The following is a 25,697-nucleotide window of genomic DNA, read 5'->3' on the forward strand; positions in this document are numbered from 1 at the left end:
AGCTAGTTTGCAGCTCAGGGCTTAAAGGGGAAAAGCACTGACATGAAAAGGTATAAAATCTCAAGGAAGAAAAAAATCAGGTAGCTGGAATATGGGAACTCAGAAGCAACAAAGACAAATCTCTTTCAGGGAGCAATCGAGCCTGTTGACTGCCAGGCCAGCAAAGTCTCCTTGGTCAGACTCCACAGGGGTAACGAGCACTGCAGCATCGCCAGCTGTGTGCATTAGCCAATAAATTGTGTAGTTTAAGACCACAAAGCAGCTATATCCTGCTTGCAGTGTCTCTACACACAATCAAAGCTGTTCAGATAAATAAATGAGAGAAGGAGCATTATGTAGTTGACACCAAATGCTCTATGTACTGAAACAAAGCACAGAAAATTGGGATAATGAGGACATTTGCTCGAAAAATGCATTATGCTGCAAAGTAACCCAATGATGTAGACACCTCCACAGCTGCTGGCAGCACGGCCAGTGACGGTCCTCTGGCAAACAATGCTTGCAAGTCTGTAATGAAACACGTTGTTTTTAGCTGTTTGTCTACAATTTAAAACCAATAATGATTTCTAACAAAAATATTTTCCAGAAATGAAATTGTAGAGGACATGTCATTATGATGCAGAAATTACAATATAGTTGACAAGTATATTAGAAATCAAGTGAATGGAAAAACTCATTAGAAAGAGGCAAAAAGGCACTCGTTTCTCCAAGGCATATTTAAAATTTGAAGACATCTACTCACGTTTTAATTAAGTCGTATGTTCTCAACATGACAAAAATGTTAACTTTAAAAATGTTCCAAGCTGTGTGGGACTTTTTCTCCCACTGCTAACATCCTCATATACAAAGGTGTCTATGAAAGGCTGCTCTGCAATTACCAGTCACTGTGTAAAACGAATCAGTACTAAAAACTAAACATTTGAGAAGGAGCTTTGGGATCCCAATGAGCATAGAACTTTATTCAGAGAAACAGTAAATAGGACTTTTTTAGAAACCAGTATGCCTCTTGAAGTTATACTTTCATTATTTTAGTAGCCGTGTACCAGGCTGCAAAAGAAAATGAAGTGTGTGTGCTACCACAATTAGTGCTACACCACCTTTACCCTACATCTTAATTACATTTAAAAAGGTTTAATATTGATTAAATGCTGTGAATTGATTAAATTCACAAGTGATGCTGAAGTAGGCAGAAAGCGTCAGGGAAACCCAAAGGGGCTTATGTTGAAGAAATTACATGAAAATAACTATGAAAAAAATTCATGACAGAGTTTTCCTTACAGTTTGGCACATACCAACATGTGCATGCAACAGATATCACAAATTGTCTAGGACAACGTAAATGCTAGCAACTGTAAATTTCTTCCAATTTTGTTCCCTAAAAGAAGTGCTAAAAACCCCAGTCCTTTTCTGTTCTATTGACTACAGCAGGCAGGATGCTGCAGACAACATAAGGCTGTTTTTCTTGTAACATTGGAATGGTTGATAAAGTCATTGGCAGGGATTCAAACTGGGAAGCTGATCTGTGCAGTAAGTGGGAATAGACACCAAATGGGTACATTGGTTAAAAGATAACTACTTTTGCCACTGCCGCAGGAAGCACTAATATGGGAAAATTTTGGGAAAACACAATTCATAGGAAGAAATTGGCACTCCTGTGTTCAAAAGTGAAAATTATTATTTTGTTCCATATAAAAAAATGTGCATTTATTAGGATGGGAAAATCAGGGGGAGCATATAAAAAAAATTAAATCCTTTAAAGAACTGAAAACAATTAATTAAATGTGATTCCTTGCTGCACTGTGGTGAGAATAAAGCTGGCAGCAAAAATCTGGACTTCATACTATAACTAGAATTTTTCTTTCTGCTTCCCTTCTCTGCTGGCATGCGATTCAAAATAGTTCAATAGCTCTTATTTATTTATTTATTTACTGCCCCAAGATCACTGCAGTATTAAGAAGATATGCAGACAGAAGCTAAATGAAGAAGCAACTACAGCACAAACAGATGAATCTGTAAAATTAAGAGAGATTGCCTGACATAATATTGCAAAGAAAAATAGGAAAAAATCTCTACCTAAACACTGTAAGTTCTGACCTTACACTACTATAAAAATCAATCTGGGTATTTAACTTTTTAACATATCATGACATTGTAGCTGCATCAGATTCCAAAAAAACTAGACAGGATTAGTGTGGCTGAATACTTGGATAAGAAGACCATAAAATAACTGCTGCTGCAAAAAGTGATGTTTCCTGAGGTTGTGGAGCTTCCATCCTTGGAGATATTCAAAAGTCATCTGAACCCAGTCCTGGGCAAAAGGCTCTGGGTGGCCCTGCTTGAGCAGAGGCGTTGGGTTAGATGATCTCCAAATGTCCCTCCCAACCTCAACAATTCTGTGATTCGCAAAGGTGCATACAGGAATATATTTGATATGCTTCTATATTTTAGTGCATTTGTTCAAAATACCGCTAATTTGAAATAACATTAACCTACCAAGGAAGTATTTATTGTAAATACAGATATTCTGAATGAAAACAAGATTTAGTTTTACAGTTTAATTATCAGATATTGACTCTTCACATAAGGATTATCCTTCAGGCTCCATGCAACCCATCTGAATTTCTGGATCTTTTCCTGAGAGATACCTGGGCTTTGATTTTCTAATTCCCATTGCTACAGGAGCAACTGTATTCATAGAAAAGAATAAGCATCATGAGAAGCACAGAATCACAGTTTGGGAGCAGACAAATTTTCTTAGAAGTGTTGTGTAAAACTTGCCAGAGAAAATGGGAAGAATAATCCCCCAAAATTACACATGGATAACAGAATCCTACCTGGAAAAAAGTAACCAAGTCAGGTTCCACTACAAAAAAAATATGAAGCGATGGACCTTTCCAACCCTACATATACCTCCTATTCTTAGTGTAATATCTACAATTGTGTTGAAATATAACATGATTTTCTCTTTCATTATTGTATTTTTTCTTCTCTTCCACTTTACCTGTCTGTATCTGTTCATCTTTATGATTTACTCTCTCTATTAATTTGCAGTGTGAGTGTGCTTTAATGGGCCATTCTCTCACCCCATTCTCCACTCTATTATCAAATGATCAACAAATATGTAATTATTTCTGGAATTATTACCATCTTATAAGACTTTTTTTTTAAACAGAATTAGCTTAAAGTAGATTTCACAGTTAGTAATAAAGCACATTGAAAACACAAGACATGAATTGCTCTAAGTTTTACCTTTTTATTTTTTTCAAATAAAATGTTTAAATCCTAAAGAAATCAGAAAATATTGAACAGGAAAAATGTTACGGAGCTGAATCTGTTTTGAGGATGGGAGCTCGATATTGGCTTCGCTCTTTCACCTTCTCCTTTCGGATGATCAAAACAATAGGTTTTCAGAACATACTGCTCACTAGAATCTTCTGTATACCAAAACTGAGAAGACAAGAACCTGGGAAAGTCCTAGCTGTGACACTATTTCTAATTAAACATGCTTTGAACAACAGTATGGGGAAGGAAAAAAAAAAAAGCAGCCTAATTTTATTTCTACCCATTTAAATCTTAGCAATAATTACAGCAATAAATTATGAAAAGGCTTTTGGATGGTTTTCTGATTGGAAGCAGGTTTTTGTGACACAAGCTGCACTGACAGTTTTTCGCATGATCTGTAAAAGGTACCAGCATACAGAGTGATTAAACAGACTTCAGACCTGCTGTAGGAAACGAGGACAAAAATTCAGATGGTCCGAGTTTCCTGCAGTAATCTAAATATTTGTATGTCTTGATGCAAGATCCTTAAGCCAACGCAAATGGCAATGTGATTCTTGCAGGTGTTTCCAAATAAGTAGCATTGTAGTATGAACTCAGTGAAAACCTAGACACAACAGGTTAGTTCTTTAATTAAAGAGGCCTAATGTAGATCAGATTAGCTTGTAGATGTTGAAGCAGAGAGCACCACAGGAATGTTTATAATGATAAACTCTTACTAGAGAAATATACTACTAGTTTTACATGCATTTAGTAAATCAGTTCTTCATGATTTTATTTTTTGCCTTTATATAAAAATACCAGTTCTTGAAGTCAACAAAATTGAAACATTAGTAGTGTAAGCAAATTAAAATTTAGCCCTTTTAAGAAAAGTCATGAGAAGTAAGATGTGACTATAAGAAAATCAAAGCTATTTTTTTTAAAAGGTATCTTCAGAAAATTTGAAAGCGCTACATTACTACTGTTATTTATTGCTTGCCTAACTTAGCTAATAAGTCCCTTGAGTTTGAAAATAAAAGTAAATATAGTCATACATCTTACGTGGACAGAATTCAGAAATAAGAAGCAATAATTAAGAAGCAAAAGCAATAGTTATAACTATGACTAGGCTATATTTTGTTTAAAAAAAGTGATACTAGCCAATAATAGCTAACACTCATTTAAAAGTCAGTGAAAAGCTATTTAAAATTGTACAAATGTGATATTTCTAGGAATATGGTTAGAAGTTCTAGGTACTCTATGTATTCTAGGCACTCTGCGTACTCTAGGTACTCTAGGAGCTCTCAGTTCCTGAGATCAGCTGATCAGCTCCGTGGGTCCTGATTAAGCGAAATCTTCAAGATACAGCGAAGCCTTCTCGAGAGCAGCTGACGTGGAGTGGGCGTTACCACGGTGAGGGTGATCACACCCCTGCCGAGGGGTCTCTTTAGCTTGCAGGAGACTGAGGGGTGACCTTATTAATGTTTACAAATATATAAAGGGTGAGTGTCACGAGGATGGAGCCAGGCTCTTCTTGGTGACAACCAATGGTAGGACAAGGGGTAATGGGTTCAAATGGGAACACAGGAGGTTCCACTTAAATTTGAGAATAAACTTCTTCTCAGTGAGGGTGACAGAGCACTGGAACAGGCTGCCCAGGGGAGTTGCGGAGTCTCCTTCTCTGGAGACATTCAAAACCCGCCTGGACACCTTCCTGTGTAACCTCATCTAGGTGTTCCTGCTCCCGTGGGGGAATTGGACCAGATGATCTTTCGAGGTCCCTTTTAGTCCCTAACATTCTGTGATTCTGTGATAATCAATCTAAACTCAGTAATATTTTCAGAATTATTCTTACGTTTTTGTAATAATCACGTGCATTTTAAAATTAATTAATGACAAAGGAATATAGTATAATGTAAGGGAAGATTAATTTGATCACATAATTGCAGTATTCTAAGGCATAAAGTTAGCTCCAACAGACATGATTAATATCACATGTAAAAGGCTTTCTGAGTTGAATAACATAATACAAAGTTAGGCAAGTTATGAACAGGTAACATTACATAAGGAATAAATTATAATCTGGCATCTTCAGACTTTTCTTCCAAAATATGTAACTAACTTTCCATTACATTCTATTATGTATGGCCTAAAGTTTTAAATGCTGTGGAGGTGATAACTGGAAAACAAACTTGGAGTCTAAGAAGACACGTCAAAAATAGCAGAAATACATTATTTAAATGAGTTACAATAAAATAAAATAAAATAGCCTAAAAAGTCTCTAATTCAGAAATCAGTAAGGGAAAGATAACAGTGAAAAGACCCCAAATAAAACTTTTTCTGAAATTGCCAAAGGATAATATTAATTTTTCTCATATTATTCCATGTGAGATAATTTCCAAGCAGAAGGGTCATTACATTGGTTCTTTCCATCAAATACTGTGTATGATTCTTGTCTGCTTCAGCCCCAAAATAATCTGAATGACTTTTACTCTGATTTTAATTACTATCTTTGGTAATCTTTGTTACAATAAAAAGATGTTTTCTGCCTAGATAATCACTTCTTCAGTTTCTGTACCAAGCACTGAGGAAGAGCAAGTGCCAAATCCAAAACAACACCCATTCTCAGAGGGACTTCAGACATTTCACCCCCAAACATATTATCCGAATGAAAACATACTATAAAGTTCTTTAATTTTTCTGCACAGAACAATTAACATTAAACTTTTTCTTCAACCTGGACTGTTGTGGAACAAATTAAAACACTGCTTAAAATTACTATTTGATTAGATTTCTGCAGTTCATAAGAGAACTACATTGTCAGCCAGCGGTGAATGGCATCCTAAGGCCACAGTTTATTCACTCAACTATAATCTGGAACAGATGATAGCTAAAACAATATAATGTATTTTTCATACTTTTCTCTATTTAGTTTAGAGTAGAATAATCATAACCACATTATAGGTCCACTGAAATTACAAATAATGTTTTTCAGATTTTATGTCTACCCTTCTGTTTCATAAACTGCAAAATGTACCTTCCAAAGAGATCACTCATCATAAAACCCTATAGAACTGAAATACAATTTCAATAAACATTTTAGATTTTAGCATAGGTGTTAAGCAAAACTAATTCTCTTTTACTGAACCTTGATCTTCACAGGCATGAAGAAGAATTTGATCATAAATACACTGTTTGAATGACATTTCTTTATACAGCTAACAGAAAAACATTATTCAGTATCAGGAACCTAATGTACACATTTTTAGACACACAACACAGATACAGATGTATACACAGAAAAAGCCTTATTTTGGGAAAGTGCATAACCAACCGCCTTAATATAGAGCTAGACAGCTAATTCACTGCTGTTGTTTTTTAGCCAAATCAAAGGAATGAAAACAAACTTTAAACCGACCTAAAATGGGAATGATTTAGTTTTCTCTGTAAAAATGAGTTCTGGATTAATTAAGTTCATAAAACCTATTAAAAAATTAACACAAATTCTACTACAAAACAAAATTTCTAAAGGGAAATCTACAAATATTTCATCTCAAATTTCTTTTGTCCAGGAATTATTTATGAATAATTCTAACACAAAAAAATACGCATTTCATTGAAAACAGGAAAATGCAACATCTTAAAAAATATACTAGATCTGATTTTGTGTATATGTCTGTTCTGTTCCATAAACACTTAAAAATTAACTCTTTATATCCTTCTACACAAAGAACCCTTTAGATTTAGGGTTTTTAAGTCTTTTGCTTCAGCATGTAACCCTTAAAACAAACCTCAGCAGAATAAATTGTTCTAGAACCTCACCTCAAGAATTCATGTACATATATGCTTCTCACTAAATATATGACTGCTATTTGTATTGTTGGACCTTAAGTATGTTCTTAACTATTAGGTTGAACAAAAAGTGCTTTCCTGAATCAGGATCAAAGTACCTTCCTTTTATTTATTGATTGATCTTTAACGGTTCATTAAGATGTCCTTTCTATTAAGAGGTACTGCCTTGCAGCCTGCTTACTCTCCAGGAAGCAACAATAAAATTGAAATCCCAAACACTAAGAATGTTCTTCTATGCCTTCTGAAAATAAATTTCGAGCTGGAGGCATAGGTGCAAGAGAGAAAATGGTGAGTAGATGCCGTCTTCAGACATCATTAGCTTTCCAGTAATAAAGAAAAGTAACACTGGCAAAGATAACCAAAAATTAATGATAGGAAATACGAATAATCCTAACAAATATTAAATAAATTTGTAAGTGATATTAGGAAACAATGTACAAATATTAAATGCCATCCAGCTTCAAATGTCTTATGTTCAATGAGGCCTTTCTCAAGTTCAAAGTTGGCCTTGTGCTCAGTCTTTATTTTCATTAGCATAAGGCGTAACACAAATTTTTTATCCACTCTCACTTCCTTATAAATGCAAATATACCCATTTGGTCTTAACTCATCCTTAATCTTGACCTCGCTGGCTCAGCGTTATGAATCTCAAAGGCTGATGAAGAAAAGGGGAGTCCAGCTGTGGGGATGAAAAACACCAGCTAGCAGCTGAACTATCATCTCATGTCATCACTACCAGCTTGTTCAGACTAGGCTGGGTTACCTTACTTGTACTGCTCTTGTGCATGACGCGAGTAAGCACAGAGAAAAATACCTATGGGGAAGTATCACGTGAGCTTCCATACTAAACCATCTTTGCTTGGCATGTAAGTGTTAGTGTAAGTGAAACTGTTAAAAGCCCTCATCAAACTGACACTACGTCATCCAAACAGATGGTCCTGAATGCAGGCAGCCAGGATGTGATATTTGGACACAGTCTGTTTTTGCTGAGCATATGGTTTTGAGCCAAGAATGTTTTAGTGGCTGAGTATCCCGAGCTTGTTCCAATCCTGCCAGGGTATCTGGCATCCCCAGTCAGAAGTGGAGTAAACACATAAACCAGGAGATTCCTCAATACAGCAGAATGAGTCGTAAGTCACCTTTTATCACAGAAGGTGGGAAAATGCTTTCACATTTAGGTTTTAACCAATTCTGAGTCTCAAGAGAGGACTTTTTCTGAAACTGGAATACTGCAAATTATCCCTATTCTATCAGGCTTTATTTAGTTTTAACTATTTTCATCACACCTCAGTGAGCTAAACCCACTGTTCTGCTTCACTGTTGCTGCTTGTCTGACTCCACATGTTATACGAGATATGAGCAGAGCTCACAGCAGTAGCCAGATTATTACAGCAGGTCTCACCAAAACAGGAAGATGCATCAAGGTAAATAAATATGATTGCCAACTTGATAATTCTGCAACACAAAACAGAAATTTGATTGCTTGCTGCTTATACAATTAAAATATCCCATACTGTATGCAATAAGTCACTTGTATGTATGATGAGGTCAAAGTCCATTTGTTTTCAATCTCCACACTTCAGATTCCACAAGTTCATAAAGAGTCTTTAGCAATTAAAAAATGGGAGTATCACATAACAGAGTGAAAGATGTAAATACGTGAAAGTATAAGGATATTTTAGAGTATATTCAATAGAACTGACAAAATATCTTAAGGATTAAGCCTTAACTTATGGATAAGCCTGAATGATCTGATTTCTTTCAAAGTTCAGGATATTCAGTTACACATCTCTGAGACCAGGACTCTATATTTATTTGACTGTAAACCTTCCAGTCTTTACGATAAATAAATTGCTAATATTAATTATAAAACATATATAATAATAATACACACCTAGAGGTTATAAGCAAATCATCACCTCTTGTATATTGATTTACCATTTCTTAAACCAGTTTTGAAAGGAAAATACAGGAAAAGCAATACTGTATTAAATTACATTTAAAAATACAGGGAAAGCATGAATCAGTCTTAAAAATGTAACTGAGAAGCTTCAACATCAATAGTATCTTTTCACAGTATGAGAGATTATTAGTAACACTGTTAATATGCTGAGTCAACTGGAGGATGTGATATATGGACAGGAGAAAAAAATCATTGCTTGGGAAGTGAAAAAATTACCTATGGGCTTAAAATTACTCTGTAGATAATTGTATCATTTATATATATATATACATATATATATATATAAAATATATATAAAAGTATAATTTACTTTTGAATTTATAAATGTGGTTGCATTTACTTGTTCTCATCTTATCTGGCACAGGATTTTTTTCCTTCTGAAATTCACTTCAGCAAAAGCTTTGGTGATACGAAGAAAATGTAACCTTTGTTAGAATCAAAGACAGAATGCACAGAAAAATGTAAAAGGCCTGAACTTGCTGATGAGTCATTGACATTAGCAAAACTTGCTCTTAGTTAATACACTTGAGGACATGTGCTCAGGAAAAACTTAGGACACTCTTTACTGTGATTTGCAATACATCGGACATCAAGCCTCCAGCGCTGGATGACCGCTTAACCTTGTATTTCAGAAATGTAAAGCTGTGCTCTCGAATTGAGCTTCTCTGTATGTTTCAGCGAACTTGTTCAGCAAAGTCTTATTGAATAGAGTGATCTAGGATAACATAATTGGAAAGTTATGAACACAGTGATCACAGCTGGGAGGTCTCTAAGCCAGTCAAAAGTGTAAGAATAGCATTTCTTACTATTGTTGCTACAGAAGTGCTTGTGTTGAATAACAAAATCAAATACAACTTAAATGTTCACCCTATCTCAACAACTGAAGTGCAAATACCTTTAGCTGCTGCTTAAGTCAACACCAACAAAATCTCTTCTCCTATGTTTGAAAAATTTAAAAAAGTACAAAGCTGAGTAATTACATTGTTTAGGATAGCACAAAGTTCATACAGATATAAAAAAAAGAGGAACTGCTTTATTCTATTATACTTATATGTATTATATACTTATATATATATCATATACTTGTATATATATACTATACTTATGTATTTTTCTCAAAATGCTTTTTAGAAATATTCATTTTCTGGAAGAAACAAATAAACAAAAACTCCACACTGTTTTCTGTTGTGTAAACATTCCAAACCAGAATGGGACTGCAGAAGCAATGTGGCACAAAAAAAAAAAGCATTTATATTACATAACTCTGATCTTTAGCATCTGCAGCACTAAATGAATCACAAAATCACTCATGCTGGAAGAGAACTCAGGAGTTCACCTGACCCAGCCCCACAATCACTGAAAGAAGGGCTGAGATTTGCTTCTTCAGACCAGTGGTGCCACTGATACTATATTGACCTCATACTTCAGACCTTGCCAGGTGTGACAGTGTCCTCACGGCAGCCACTGATTCAGTCAGGAACGCACATACAGCCTCACTGTGACACAGCATGACCTCTGGTTAAAACCACTGCGCACTTGGGAGGTTCCTTGGACAAATGGCTACAAGATCTTAAAACAAACATCTTCTGAAGAGAGATTTTCAGATTTGAGGTAAACAGCCGACCTCGTAAAATTGTTGTTGCACTTGTTACTCTACAGATAAATGCAGTCCATGAAAAACTACCTACGATGTACAAAACTCTGCATATAAGTATTTCATATACAAATTCACTACTAAACTTAATTAAAAGTACTATGTCCTAAGAGGGCAGGAAATAGCTTACCTTGTTGGCAATTAATTTCCTGAGGTACTCTCCTTAGACCTGAATGCTTATTTTCATTTTATTTTTATTATTATGTATTTTCTTAGCATGGTTTATTATACTTTATATTCAAGGAGCCTATTATTGTTCCATATACAATAACACAATTGACATAAAAACACCTCTTCCTCACTGCAGAAATAATATCATAAAAAAACCTCATCATACTGAAATATATTTAAGTACTGTACATAGGAAACCTGAAGCAGTCTTTCCTACAGGATACTGGTATATCTAATCCATTCAATATTCACTAGGTATCAGCTGAAAATGGGTTATCAAGTTTAGGTATTAAATTTCAAGTAAAATAATGACCCACTGAAGAAAATGCAAAGGAAAAAACCACGTGCAGTCTGCAATTTACTACAGTAAAGCATGAGGCTGAACGTGGTAGCAAGCAAATGTGCTTCATCTCCACTGCAGCAAAGCAGGGAGAGAGGCTGATGAGTTCAAAAGATCATGTCAGTGGCTTTGAGTCCTCCAAGAAGTGGGACATGCACAGTGGGTCAGAGTGCAGTGCTCTGTCTTTGCTTACAGGAAATGTTACATGATTTGGGTAGAATGATTCTAAAGAACAGAAACACAAAGAAGCTAATAATGGAAGAACAACAAATCTTAAAATCTGTAAAAGAATGCTTCGTCAAAGAAAAGAACAAACTATTTATTCCCCATGTCCATGTCCACCAGAGGAGAAAATACAACTTTTGTTTTGATAAGCTAAGACCCTTAGTTTACCTTGCACAGCACTGTGCAGCCATGTGCAACAGTTCTTTTCTTACAGAATCACAGAATGGTTGGGGTTGGAAGGAACCTCTGGAGATCATCTAGTCCAGCATCCCTGTTAAAGCAGGTTCACCTAGACTAGATCACACAGGAAGGTGTCCAGCCAGGTTTTGAATGTCTCCAGAGAAGACTCCACAACCTCTCTGGGCAGCTTGTTCCAGTGTTTGGTCATCCTGAAAGTAAAGAAGTTTCTCCTCATATTCAGACGGAACCTCCTGTGCTTCAGTCTGTGTCTGTTGTCCCTCATCCTATCACTGGGCACCACTGAAAAGAGTCTGGTCCCATTGTCTTGACGCCCCCCCTTGAGATACTTATAAGCATCGATAAGATCCCTTCTCAGCCCTCTCCTCTGCAGGGCCCTTTGTTTTCCAGAGCAGGTCTCCAATTTGCCAAGATCAGTCCAAGGTCTGACATGGTCCCTCAAAGGTTCCTTTTGCTAAATAAATGTCAGTGTAATACTCAGCTGGGTTAGACTATACTGATTTAAACCTTGTGTTACAACTGCTGTAATAAACATTACAAATCACTCTCTGTTTGCACCCAGGCACAGTTAGTCATACCATAGAGCAGTGAATGACTGAGTGGGGAAAAAAATATGTTTGGTTTATATTTGTTTATCCTCTGGGTTATTAAAGTTAGGTACATAAATAGATTTCTTATGTCATAGTTTTGTTTCATAAGTAACTTTAAATGTTTTGTTTACAACACAACTGTCTTACTGCAGTGAAAAATATGTTTTCTGAAACTATTACTTACCAGTAAAATTTCAAGCACAGGCCCTAAAAACTTGAACAGATTATAAATTCAATGCCAAGGCACATAGACTATTTGGACATTTATAGAAAGACTTAAAGATAGTGTGAGGTTGAAAGAATAAGCCATACATATGTTTTCATTCTCAGTTTAAAGAACATTTAATTTTTTTAAAAAAACACATATACTACAGTATTGTATATGTAAATAACATAAACATATATTACCTGCTTGGTCTTTAAATATTTTTGATATGACGACAGGCACTTTGTGCTCAGCACCACCCTGTAAAAGATGCATAGTAACCATGAGATCTCAATTAAAACTGAAATGAACTAGCCATGCTAAAAGTTAAAAGAAGAAATGAGAAATTATCCATACCTTTATGCTTAAGCCCAAGCCACCAACTGGTTGTCTATGAAGTGTAACAGTTCTGTGCTTTAAAAAATTGTAGAAAAAATAAATTTAGGTGAAAACACAATTTCTGAATAAGCATAGAAGATGTTTCTAAATTCTATATGTTTTAAAAAACTAATTCTCCAATGTTCCCTAGAATCTGAGTGGTCAAGTTCAGTTCTGAAGTATCATTAAATAAAGATTTATAAGCATTTTTTAATTCCTTACCATAGAGAGCAGAACTTGTGTTTGAATAGTGCACGCAGATTTTCAGTATGTTTTTCTATTGCTGAAGTGATATTCTGCCTAAACAGAAAATTTTATATGCTTTTGCTCTGTTTTGTCAATGTTCTCATGAGAAAACTACATTAATAGCTTTAAGATGTACATTTCATAGCTGATTTACCTTCAACTGCTATCATGTATGCACATTATATTTATTTTCATTTTTCAAGCACAAATACCAATGCTTTCCAATCCATATCCTCAGACCTATTCCAGTTTTTTTCAGCATATGCCAAAATACTTTTAGTGACAATCTCCTTCAGATGGTTATTTTCTTGCATTTCAGGTTTTAAGTTCATAAACATGTATCAATATTTTTCTATGGCAACCTATCATATGTTTAAAAATATGCTGAATTTGACATTTCATTAATGTGTACATCTTGGTGCCTGACAACATAATAATAGCACTTCGTTGGTTGACAATAATTACAGAGTTGAGGGGAACTGTTTTGAAACTGTGCTGCTAAACAGCACTGCAAAGAATGCCATCTTTCACCCCCTAGAACAGTAATGCCCAAATGTATAAGGTACTTTTTTTCTTTTCCTGTAAATCCGAAATTATAGATGAGATTACTTCTATATGTATATTTCCTGATTCGGTATTTCATTATTTCACTAATCCAGATAAATGTAAATTTTGATTATGGTAGTCTAGCTCATAATCTTATATTAACAAGCTCTTTTCAGCTTTTTTTCTAACACTCACCTTAACAGACATATAGTCATATTGACTCATGGGAAAGAGGAATACCATAAATCATACATTTCATTGTCATTTTAGGAGGGTAAAAATAATACGTATAGTAAAAAAGGGTTAAGAACACTCATACATTTTCAAAATTGCTCTCTTGTGTTCCCATGAACATTATACTACACCAGTCTGCACTAAAAATGGAAAACTATTGTATTATGGCATGTGGTACCTGATTTATATCAAAAGGTTTCCATGATTAAATTTCAGACAATATAATTCAGCTTTATTGAAATCTTTGCTAATTCAAATTGTTTCATAGGTTCTTTTCTTCATTTTGAACTGCATTAAAACTTTTCATCAAAACTATCATACACACTGGGAAAGTTCAGATCCAATCTCAATTAAAATATGTCTCTACCCTTCAATTCAGTGGCTCATTCCCAACAACCATTTTCTATGACATAAATCCTCTTTGCTTATTTAATTCATGTTTTCCTCCACCTGTACTCACACTTTGTAAACAAATTATCCTAATATATCCCATCACATGGAGATGATAGAAAAACTATTTTGTCTGTTTAGATTCCTTTAGTATTATTAGACAACAAATGCAAATATGCTACATGGAAAGCTTTAGCCATTTTATAAAAGATAAGCAAGATGTTATTAATTGGCATCTTTTGCATTGAACTATAAATAACACGTATTTGTATATGGTTGATAGGTGCATTTCAAATGATGATACTTATGATATAATTGAATTTCTAGTCCTACAAAGCAATGTGATTGCATAATATATCATAATAATATTGATTTTTGCATTTTCATAGTTCATAGAGTTGCTTATTACAGAGCTTCAAATATTGTATTAAAGGACACTATGAAACAAGGAATTAAACACATACCTAAATGTTTCCTACATAACAGATTTTTAAGTTACAGCTGTATTTAAAAAATGCAAAAACATCCTCCTTTTAAGGATGTTCTAACTGCAAAATAAATTGCCAAAAGCTGAGCATAACTAAGTGTCATAATCAAGGTCATTTACATGAACTTATTTTAATTTTATGATCATATATAATTTTTTATGACTAGCAGTCATATAAGACCAAATATCACACTTCATTTTCTATAGATAGATTGTTGTTATTGATTTAGATTTTTTTAAAAAAATGAGTGTCATACAATTTCAGAAGATTAGAAAAAAGCTAATACTGGGTCAATATTGAAAACATATAAATAGAGCCATGGATCTTCATTGTATTACAATGCTTTAAGGTCAGATGATCATGAATCTGGCAATGAACCATCCATTTCCTTATGGAATAACAGTAAAACCGGTTCATAAGGATTTAAAGAGGAATAATTTTAAATGGAAAAATTCTTATGGAAAATACATTTTCAAATGACATGAATACTTTCTATGAAATTTCCAATCTTGATGACACAGTACCAGTCTTGTAGTAACCCTTTAAAGGTAGTGATCTCACACCCCACAAAAGCTTGATTAAAAACAAAACTATTCAAAATACGGTGTATTATAAGCACATGTAAACTGGCTAGCTAAAAGATTCCATATCAAAATGTATTTGACATAAAGACAATATTTAGTGGGTATGTTCTTCTGGGATAGTCACAGTACTTGGGTTATTTAAAAACAAACAAACAAACAAACCACCAGCACAGTGATCTAAAAAAATAATCTAAATTAATTGCAATACTTACGATAACACAATGTTAAATAGAACAGGTTTTAAGCAAACAGCAACTAAAAGTCAAAGTCATTTCAGCTCTTCCTTGTAACAAGAAAAAACGTTCAAACAAATAGAGAAAAGCACTCTGTCTGGCAAAAGGTGGTCTTGAAAAAAAACCAAACATGAGTCATACTGAGAGTGAGAAAATAAACTACATTCATGTGTAATGCCATGGCCAAAATCACTAGTGTAATCCTATATCACCAGGGGAGTACTAAGAAGGAGCAGAAACTATAAATTATTTCTGTATCTGGCAGTGGTCCACACACAATGATCCAGCTAGTTCTGATATGCTCATTTTGAAAACGGTGCAAATAAATTGGAGAGGTAGCAGGCAAGAGCCACACGAATGGCAAAGAGCTCCAGAAATGTGTGTAGTAGTGAAACAGACACCAGGAGTTAAATATATTTAGCTTTCTTTAAGCAATTTCAGGGATGATCAAGCAGTTTTAAAGTATCTTCCTTGGCAGATCACCAAATCTTACACACAGTGACAATTTAAATGACTTGATGTGGAAAACAGACACATTCAGACTACAGACAGAAGACAAAAATTTACATTTTTGTACTATGACACACAACTGGATTATTTTAGAAACTTACTTAAATATTAATGTGGCCCTTATATCTTACAGTATACAGAAATACTTTTTTAACCTTTATTTAAAGTATGATCTTTTATGTCATTTCATCAACATGACTTTTTTTCTAAATGTGGTATTACTAAAATACTCATGGGCTAGTAAGCAGTACAATATTTAGGTACATCAACACAAATGATACTGCCAAAGGTATCATCATTCTACATGGTACCAATAGAGGAATAAAAAGATTTAAGGACAATTCTGTTTTATTGATCTGAAATGCCTAAGTGCTTTTTGTAAGTATTTGTATGAAATTTGTCTGTTCAAAGTATCTTGTTGACCAGCTTCAGTCTTAGCTTGAAAGTCCAGCATTTTAACATATTTTAACATATCATAATTGCACATTAGAAGATAAGATGCACCTAATTCCTGATCAGTAGCATTAATTTGGTGCTAATTTATGTACATGACCCATCTAGGATTATATTGCACCACTACTTCAGGGCAAGGATCATTCACTACTTCTTTCTGTAACCTCTCAACCCATTCTCTGCATATCTTCCAAGAAAGAAGACAACACAAAGCTAGGATTCAAGAGACAATAGCCTGTATATTTCTAACTTCCTAATATTTGATTTTGTAACTTTATTTTAAAAGAGGAATTTTAAGAAAAAAAAATGGGAAAAAACAAATTAGCATGGTTCACTAAAGGCTAGTTTCCATTGAGTTCTTCATTTGGGCTGTTAATTCATCATACAGATGCTCACTTTACTGAGTCAAAACAAAACAAAACAAAATCTGTGGGTAATTTAGGGGAGATTCAACATTAGAGAGCTACTGAAAGCAAGGCACTACTGAATTAAATTTCAGGTTTGGTAGGGAAACTTGCTTAACAGTAATTCTCTTTTATTTGACCTCTCTATCCACTCTAACTAATGCTGTTATGGTCTGATGCAAAAGTAAGGAATCTTTTTGAAAGGAAAAATTAAGGGGGCAGCTAAGAAAAGTAAAACTTTACAGGCAGTATGAAGGATACTCAAGGGTACCGCACTGGAAGCACAGAACCAATGAATGCCACTTATTAGAAAGGCTTCATTAAGACAAAAAGGAAAACTTCATGGCTAAAGATGTTAAGAGAGGTTACTACATGTAAGGACTGATGGACACCATATTCAAATGAAGACAAGAAAGAGGAACATATGGAAATCTAACTGAAAAACAGAATGAGGCAGTAACAGTAAAAAGCGGTCGAACAACTGCCAAAAAGAATTTAAATTAGTAATAAATCTTCATATCTATCAGGAGTAGGAGGTCTGCCAAAGAAATTGCAGGGCCGATTTATGATCAAGATATAAAAGGCACACTCAGAGAAAATAAGCCTACTGAAGGGAAGATAAATGAACACTTTTCATTAGTGTGAAACTGGAGACGTTCCTCCAACGTTCTTTGTAGCACAAAGGATGTATGGATCTGTCTGACTTTGAAACCACTTTAGAAGCAAATTGACTAGATAACAGCAGCAAATCACCAGGGTCAGGTAGCATTCACCTTAGGCTTAAATGAACTCAGGAATAAATCAAAGCAGGAGCACTGGCATGGTATTTCTCAATGAAGCCTTGATACACAAAGACTGTAACATGGAAAACAAAATCTCAATTTTTTATAAGAGGTTCCAGTTAAGGCTTAGGCAACTTAAGGCCTGCTAAACTAATTAGAACAAACTACAGAGGAGGGGAAAAAAAAAGTCTTAGTGAAAGAAACTATAACAAAACCCCAAAATCGAGAGATACTGTGATGAACTTCATTTATCTTGGAAGAGACTGCATATTTTTTAAAAGCAAGTTATGAAAACATAGGAACAATGAGGGAAAGGTCTTGCAGAGATATATTGCTAAGTAAAATTAGTGAGAGAATACATAGAAAACAAAGGGATGGATTAAATGCATAATTCTCACAATGTAGGAAGGTCCTCAGTGAAGTTCTACTATTACTGTTACAGGAGGAGAGAGGGGAGAGGGGAGAGGAGCAGTAAGATTAACTTTGCTTCTTACTGAGACAGGAAAAATAAGTAAACTGAAAATATTTGCAGAACATCTTACAAAATAGCAAGCAGGCAACTAAACAGCATACAAAATACAATAGCAGATCAAAGTTAGTGAGAGAGGTTATTTTCCCATGTGCATTACTTAAATAAGGAATCAGGATTGATTCTGAATCAGTCATTTCTATTAAGGAGTAAGACCTTGGGGTTAAAGCAGATGGTTCCATTACATCACCAGTGCAGTGTGCAGCAGTGGTCAAAACTACAAATTTCTGGAAGTCTTAGCAAAACATCAGAGACAAAGAACATCATTATACCACTGTAGAAATCCAAAGTTCACCCCACCTTGAAAACTGGACACTCTTTCAGTCCCTCATACCTGAAACTGCTAGAAAAGGTTAAGAAAAAGCCAATAAGGATGATGGATGCACAAAACAGCACCTGTAAAAGGAATAACAGAATAGGCTACAAGTCTTCATCCAGGAACAGAGACAGACTGGGAATTGGGAGGCTCTTGCGATACAATAAGTTGCACAGTGGACAGTTAATGGAAACCATTTTTTTTAGCCTTTTCCAGTACAAAAACTAGGAGGCATCAAATGATACTGTTAGGAACGAGGATCAGAACAAACAAAAAGATGTGATTCTTTGTGCAATGTGTAGCAGACTCTAGAGTCTGGTGAGAAAAAAAAATCTGGACTTTGAAAATCTACAGGTGTTCATGGGGATACTGGACAAATCTGTTAAGTCCTAATACAAAACTACATTATTCTCAAGAAGGCACTGAATAAATAGTGGTAGGGGAAGTGTTAAGAGAAGCATCACATATTCTTGCCCTGTTTGTCTTTTCTAGGGAAGCATTAATTGCTGCTGTTTGAAAATCGACAGTGGGCTCGGTAGATTTTAGGTCTGACTCAGTTCTGAACTTCTTATGTAATGACAACATTTTATTATTACAAAAAATTTGGACAGAAACCCACACTAGCTTTGCAAGCAGCCATGAAAGAACATCCTACTCCAGAGCTTCTTGCCAAAACTGAATTGCAATATTTGTGGGAAAAAAACCTCTTTTTGTGACATTAATGATAGTCATGCACATATGCAGCTGAAAAAAAAAGTGTTTATGTCTCAGTCAAACATGCAAACAACTTGTCTCACTTTTTAGTTGCCTGCAGGCTATATATATATATATATTTTTCTTTTCAGACTAATTTGTTTATGGTTTAAGGCTAAAATGAGGCAGACATCTGTACCAGTCTTAAAAAAAGCAAGCGAGCAAGCAACCAACCAACAAAACCCAAACAAACACTATGATGCTTGTATAATTTTATTTCATTATAGGCAAGGAGAACTTGTTAGAAAGTTTACTAATTATCAATCTGAACAGGAAAGCTGAAATTATTTTTTTTTTCTTTTAAACTAGCATTTTGTTTTGCTAATGATATCCTTTAATAGTATCTACAGTTTATTAAAACCCTTCATTCTGAAGGCTCCCAAAGTACTCGATGTCTATGCTATAACAATCACTCATTCCAGTTGTCCTACAAAGCAGAAGTAATTATGTACCTCCCATAGCACACCACATAGGAGGCATGTTTTGTTTTGTTTTCTGTTTCTAGGAGATGAGGGGAAGAATAAGTGCCCTGCATGAGACCTCAGGAAACATTTAAATAGACAGAATGTAGTTATTAAAACTGTAACTGCCTAGGATACCAACATGAAATATTCCTATCTTTCTGAGACCTCTTATTGTTGCAAGTTGTCAAGGATCCTATTACCTGTTTCTCAAAGCAATATTGGCTCTGTAATGCCTACCACTATGTTTAAGAATTAGGGTAACAATTTGGCCATGACATACTCCAGCATCTAAGTTCTGAGAAACAAATGCATTGATCAGTGTCTAATGTACCAGCAATGGAAAGAGAAGGCAGATTTACCTGCTAAGTGCTGACAGGTGGTTTGATCTGCTTTATGTCAAGCAGTTCTTTGAGCGGGTAGGCTGGCTGTCATATTTGGACCTTCTATGGTGGAAGAATATGTATTTTGGAAATGTATTTTCTCTTTGAACAACAAATTGTAATCCTGAGAAGGCCACTAAAATTTTCACTTTTGTTATTCTTTAAGTAGTAAAGGAAAATCATATTATCTAATTGCACATGTCTGAGCAAAACCATTGTCTTGTTCTGATGCATGAAAACACTGGAGCTATGGGTGTTGACTGAACAAGATTGCATATGTTCAAAGACAACCAAACTGCATTTAAGAAAGCAGCCTACTCTTTGTGGAAGACATTTACAGCCACTGAGCTGCTAGCTGGGTACAAAACCAGAAGCAAATTTTAGGGACAAAAATCGGTGTAGCTGGATAGTGGAAGGATAGATTTTAAATTTTGCATTAGAAGCAATATTTAGGTGTGATCAGTCTGTCTTTCTGTCAATACCACCCTCATGGAATAACACTTACTCTGCAGGAGGGCCAGAGCACGAACAGTGGGTTTGAATCTCATCAAAGCATATAGGTCAGAGACAGGGGGTTTATTTCAAAATAATATCACATTCTGTGTACCAGGGCAAAGAAGGGCACTGCAGAACCAACTGTTGAAGATGTGAACAAGCAGAAAAGATTTTGCCCCAACTCGAGATGCTGATATACATAATCCACAGATGAAAGCAGCACAAGTTCACATTCTTAAATTCAGCCTGTATCTTTTGTGTACATGTAGCTCCAAATAGTGTTAGAAATCAGAGAAAGCCAAATCCAGAAGAGCCCTAGACTGGAACAGCATGTATAACTGTACAGATGGGTGGAGGAGAGCCTTAAAAGGTCTCAGTCATCAATACTGAAATAAAGACTAGTGAGGCAGAAACTTTCAAGAACTCGAAGAATGATGCCTGGCAAGACTATATTAAAAAACAGATATAATATAATTTTTAAATCAAATGAGACACAGACATCATACCGAAGAACACCATGCAAACGACTGTATAGAGATGAGGCTGCTTGGTAACAGAAGGTATAAAATGCTGCTTATAACAAATACTAGGAATGATATAGCTGAAAAAAAAATCCTGTAGTTTTAAAAGTTTTCTAAATTATATTTGAAAGTATCAATCATTTTGAAATTACATGGTCAAATATCTGTCTTATGTATGAGAAAGCTCTCGACAAAAAACTTTCTAGATTATTTTAAAACACAATGACTCCACAGAAGAGTTTGTCTCTGGAAAGGTCTTTTATGTCTTAGTATTCATTCATATGAAGTGAAATGACTGGAGCTTAATGGGCAACGTAAGAAGGCACTTACAGTCCTTAGTTTTCGTACTGCTTTTAGTAAGATTTTATATCCACCTGTCAATGCCTACCACCTGATTGTTAATACCTAGGACTGGCACTTGTGGCAAAGGATCTTTCATGAGGAAAAATTACATATATATATATATATCTATCTTAACGGACAATGTACTTAAGGGATTTCAGAAGGGAAGTCATCTTGAAGCATTCCACATTCATTGATATAGATGGGTACGTTTGGAAAAAGATTCTATATGTACCATATATTCCAATTCTGTGCCACTCTACATGAAAATATTAATGAATGCATACATAATTCCCAAACAAACTGCCAGCACACTTTAAACAGCCCATCTTCTTCAGATTTTGTTGAAACTGTTCTAAGAAACAAGACCATTTGCAATGGCTAGAATAGGCTCAAAGACAAAGATTGCCAGCACTTTGATTCATTTTTATTCTTTTCCCTTCTATTCAGTAATTGTAAGACCACAGTGCTGACACGTGCAGTGTCTTCCTGGGCTGCCCCATCCCGCTGCCATGGGGCAGGGACATCAAGTGGGAAGCCACTGTGCTGGCTTCTGTCCTGGGTGGGCATCTCCCCCACTGTGCGACCTGGATGCTAAGTGACTTCTCAACATTAAATATAGCCATGATAAAACATGTCTTGGTACCTGAGCCTGTCTAGTCCCCATGCTCAAATCACAACAGACTATTACCTTAATAGACAAAAGACTATTCCTCAAGCAAAGTAAGTGGCTAAAAAAGAAGACAGGAAAACGTGAGCCAAGAAATCATTCATTGCTGCATTGCAGAGCTTGCTACCCAGGCCCTTGGGAAACATGTAGGAGAAACGAAGAAGCAAGACAAGAAAGTGCAATACGAAGAGTTAAAAGAGAATTCTGCAACCTGCCCTGCATGGACACAAGGGAAGAAACAGTCCAACACCAGAATGGGTAAGAAGATAAAGACAGGTACTCAACACAACAGCCAGATCTTGTCTTCCTTTTCTTCAGTAACTCTTGAAGCTATGATAAGGAAGTTATGAAATAAAAAAATGACTAAAGAAACAGATCCTTTGAGAATGTAAAGACACCATATGATGTTTCACAGATGTCAGATGAACTGCAGTGCCATCGCCTAAGACTGGTACATGACAGTCCAGGGTCAAAGAGCACTTAACTAGAAGCCAGAAAGCTTTGATTGCTTCCTTACTCACTATTGTTACTACTTACATATGTCCCACAGCTTTTATTAAAAATAGCAAGTATACACAAATCTTAAGAAATTAGTAGAGCATGAAGAAAACATAAATGTCAGAGTTACAGCCACTTCGGTCAGGCTGAAAGTGCCATGCCTATGCTTTTCCACAAGTCATTAATACTGCCGTCTCAGGAACTGTAACTACCACAATCTTACAGTTAACCAGGTAAGCAATAAAAAAAAAAAAATGCATTGAAAAATAATATAACAACTTTTCTGTAAAACTATATTGAGTGTGGGGTGTAAATCAAAGAATGTTATTTGCTCCACTGTTGGCTATAACGTTTGACCTTCAGGAAAAGCTTTTTGCTCAAAGGGTACCTGAATAAACTTCAGTCCCATGTCTGTTTATTTTTTAATGGGATGCCTACTTCTCTACTTCCATGAAAAGGAGTCAAGTTGTAATAATGAACGTGTAGAAGGAAAGGAAAATATTATTTTGAACGGGAAAGGGAGTTTTGAAACTTCACTCCTTGCATTGCACATGATCTCACCTTCTCACAAAAGGAACAGGACAAATGCAGCTATGAAAATCGACTGAGGCATGCCAGTCACTATTGAATCTTGCATAGAGACAAAGCAGACCCTTTCACATGCTAATGAAGATCCAGGACACCTGCAAAGAATCCTTATTAAATATGGCATAATACGATATTTTTACTGGTTCACATTATTATAACTGTTTCCACTAATGTAGATCAAAGTTTTGCAGGGGGGTTGTTTTGTTTTTGTTTTAGAGTGAAATGAAGTCACCCATTTTATTTTCAAAGCCTACCAAACTAAAAGAGAATTATACAAAAAACAGAACCACATTGTTCTCATGGATGCACCAATAAAAAGATGAGAGGCAAAAGCCACAACTTGCAGCAAAGGCAATTCCAATTGAGAGTGACAACGTGAAATAATTTCAGTGAAACAGTTAAGAAGTGGCTGCCCAGAGAGGTGCTAGCATCTCTGTCCTTGAAGATACTCCAAGCATGAATGGACAAAGCTCTCAGCAACTTGCCCAAACTTGGAATTTATCCAGCTTTGAGCAGTGGCTTAAATTAGATGACCTTGAGAGGTCATTTTCAATCTAAATTATTCCATGATCTGTTCTAGTAAAGATGGCTGTGACAAACCCCACCATAGCGTATTCTCCAGGCTTTGGTGATCATATTAAACATGTCTGAATAAAGCACATTTAGTCTTGGTATGATTTCACAATAATCCTCAGGAACTCCTACACTGAGTTTTAAGATGCTTATTTTGGGACAGGACTGATGATACAGGTTCAGTCTATGCAGATCATCTACAGATATGGATTCTCAGAGTTACTAACAACAGACACAAAACCCAGTGGCAAAATATGATCATACTTCTTTCTTTTCCCATTAAAAAAAAGCTGATTCCTTTTAAGTAAAAAGGCATCCTATAACAATGAATTACAGCTAAATCCTGCCAGAACACAGCTGTTCTTTATCTGAGTAATTTCACTTGCATTCACTTTGCACAACATTTCACACGTTGGCTGGAGTGAAGACAAAGATGAGCAGTAGAGATTGCACCCAACACCACCCTACACACCGTAACTGGAAACACTTTTGCTTCCATTGCAGTCAGATATTTGTCCCTAACTGGTGAAGATTTTAAACTGCTACACCAGCTCCCACAATATATACAGTACTGATTTACCAAGCCAGACAGTCTATCATAGCTCTGTGTTTAATAGATTAATTGCAATTTTAATAAAGGGCACATGTTTGTACATACGCCTCATCTACCATGTAGTAAAAACACTGTTGTGCTGCCTTTCTTTTCTGTCCTGTTGGTATGACGAATTCTTACCCTCAGCTGGACTCTTCCCAGGTCTCAGGGAGATTATTTTTCAGGTATATCTGTGGTGCCCTTTCCATTCTTCTGTTCTGTTACATTTATTAGCCTTTTTACTTCAGCTATTTACTGTTTTTTTAATTAACAATAAAGGCTTTTTTTTGTCATGATGATAAATACTAGTATTTATTATTTATTTTGTGATACAAACTTTTAACTGTTCTGGAAGTGACAGCAACACAAGCTTATGATCTTTCTTAATAAAGATCCTACGGAATTACTTGATAGCTATCTTCTAAATATCTAGGTCAGTTTTCCAGAGAATGGAAAACAAATAGCAAATGATTAAATAATGTATTTTCTCCATACAAGTGATGTTAGTTTCAAAAGGAAGAGTCTTTCTTTAAGCACCCACTTGAAGTTCCCAAAAGGATAGAAAGCATTAATTATTAGCTTTTTTAAAACTAATTTTGGACTAAAATACCACACCAGCAATGTTAGAGCAGGCACTGAGTAAACAGGAAAGTTAGTTGTTATGTAGATACTTGTTCCTTGGGTTAAAAAAATATAACTTTTAGACTTTAAAGCAGACTGTTACCAAGAGGTTTGCTAAAATAACATTCTTCTCTGTCCTTGTCAGCTTCTGAATTACAAAGAAAAAGTCACAGCAGTCTCATCACGGATTTAAACAGTACTTTCAGCCATTGTTTCTTATTTTTTTTTTGAATCAACAAAACAACTAATCTTGCTATTTTTCGTCCCTATTTACCTACCTTACTTCATTCTGATAAAGTCCAGCTAAGACACAGCTTGTGAAGCTAGAGAACTGGGTATCCAGGATCAAAAGATTTTTTGTTATTCTAATTTTATTAGACTTACAGAAACCTGAGGAGTCTTCTTCCAACCAAGATGCCAGGAGCCTACATGGAAACTTATTTGCTCAAACACTGACCAAATTCAGTTCTGTGAGAACTGATTTTGATAAAAGGTCAGATGCAATTCTTTCCTTTTTCTTACTTCGCAAGTGGAATTAGCAGGAAAAAAAAATACACAAATATAATACAAAAAGAATAAAGAAAAAACTTGCTTATGAAAATTGCAGAGGCATAAAATTGTGGGCCGACACCAGGAGAAGGATGATAGCAA

At 35.3% G+C, this 25,697-nt stretch overlaps 1 protein-coding gene across 3 annotated transcripts in view; it reads right to left on the bottom strand.

Moving 5' to 3' along the window:
- Positions 1 to 25,697, bottom strand: part of SNTG2 (syntrophin gamma 2) — a 269,806-nt gene that overhangs the window by 140,815 nt on the left and 103,294 nt on the right. For 2 of the 3 annotated variants that reach the window (XM_065056001.1, XM_065056000.1), the window contains exons 3-4: positions 12,814 to 12,870; positions 12,660 to 12,717 (exon numbers count right to left, since the gene is read on the bottom strand). In XM_065056001.1, coding sequence (XP_064912073.1) covers positions 12,660 to 12,717; positions 12,814 to 12,870 — 115 coding nt within the window. The remainder of the gene's footprint in view (positions 1 to 12,659; positions 12,718 to 12,813; positions 12,871 to 25,697) is intronic. The other variant, XM_065056002.1, reaches the window with a different exon arrangement.

The sequence above is a fragment of the Columba livia genome, chromosome 3 (genome assembly GCF_036013475.1).
Source record: "Columba livia isolate bColLiv1 breed racing homer chromosome 3, bColLiv1.pat.W.v2, whole genome shotgun sequence".
Lineage (NCBI taxonomy): Eukaryota > Metazoa > Chordata > Aves > Columbiformes > Columbidae > Columba > Columba livia.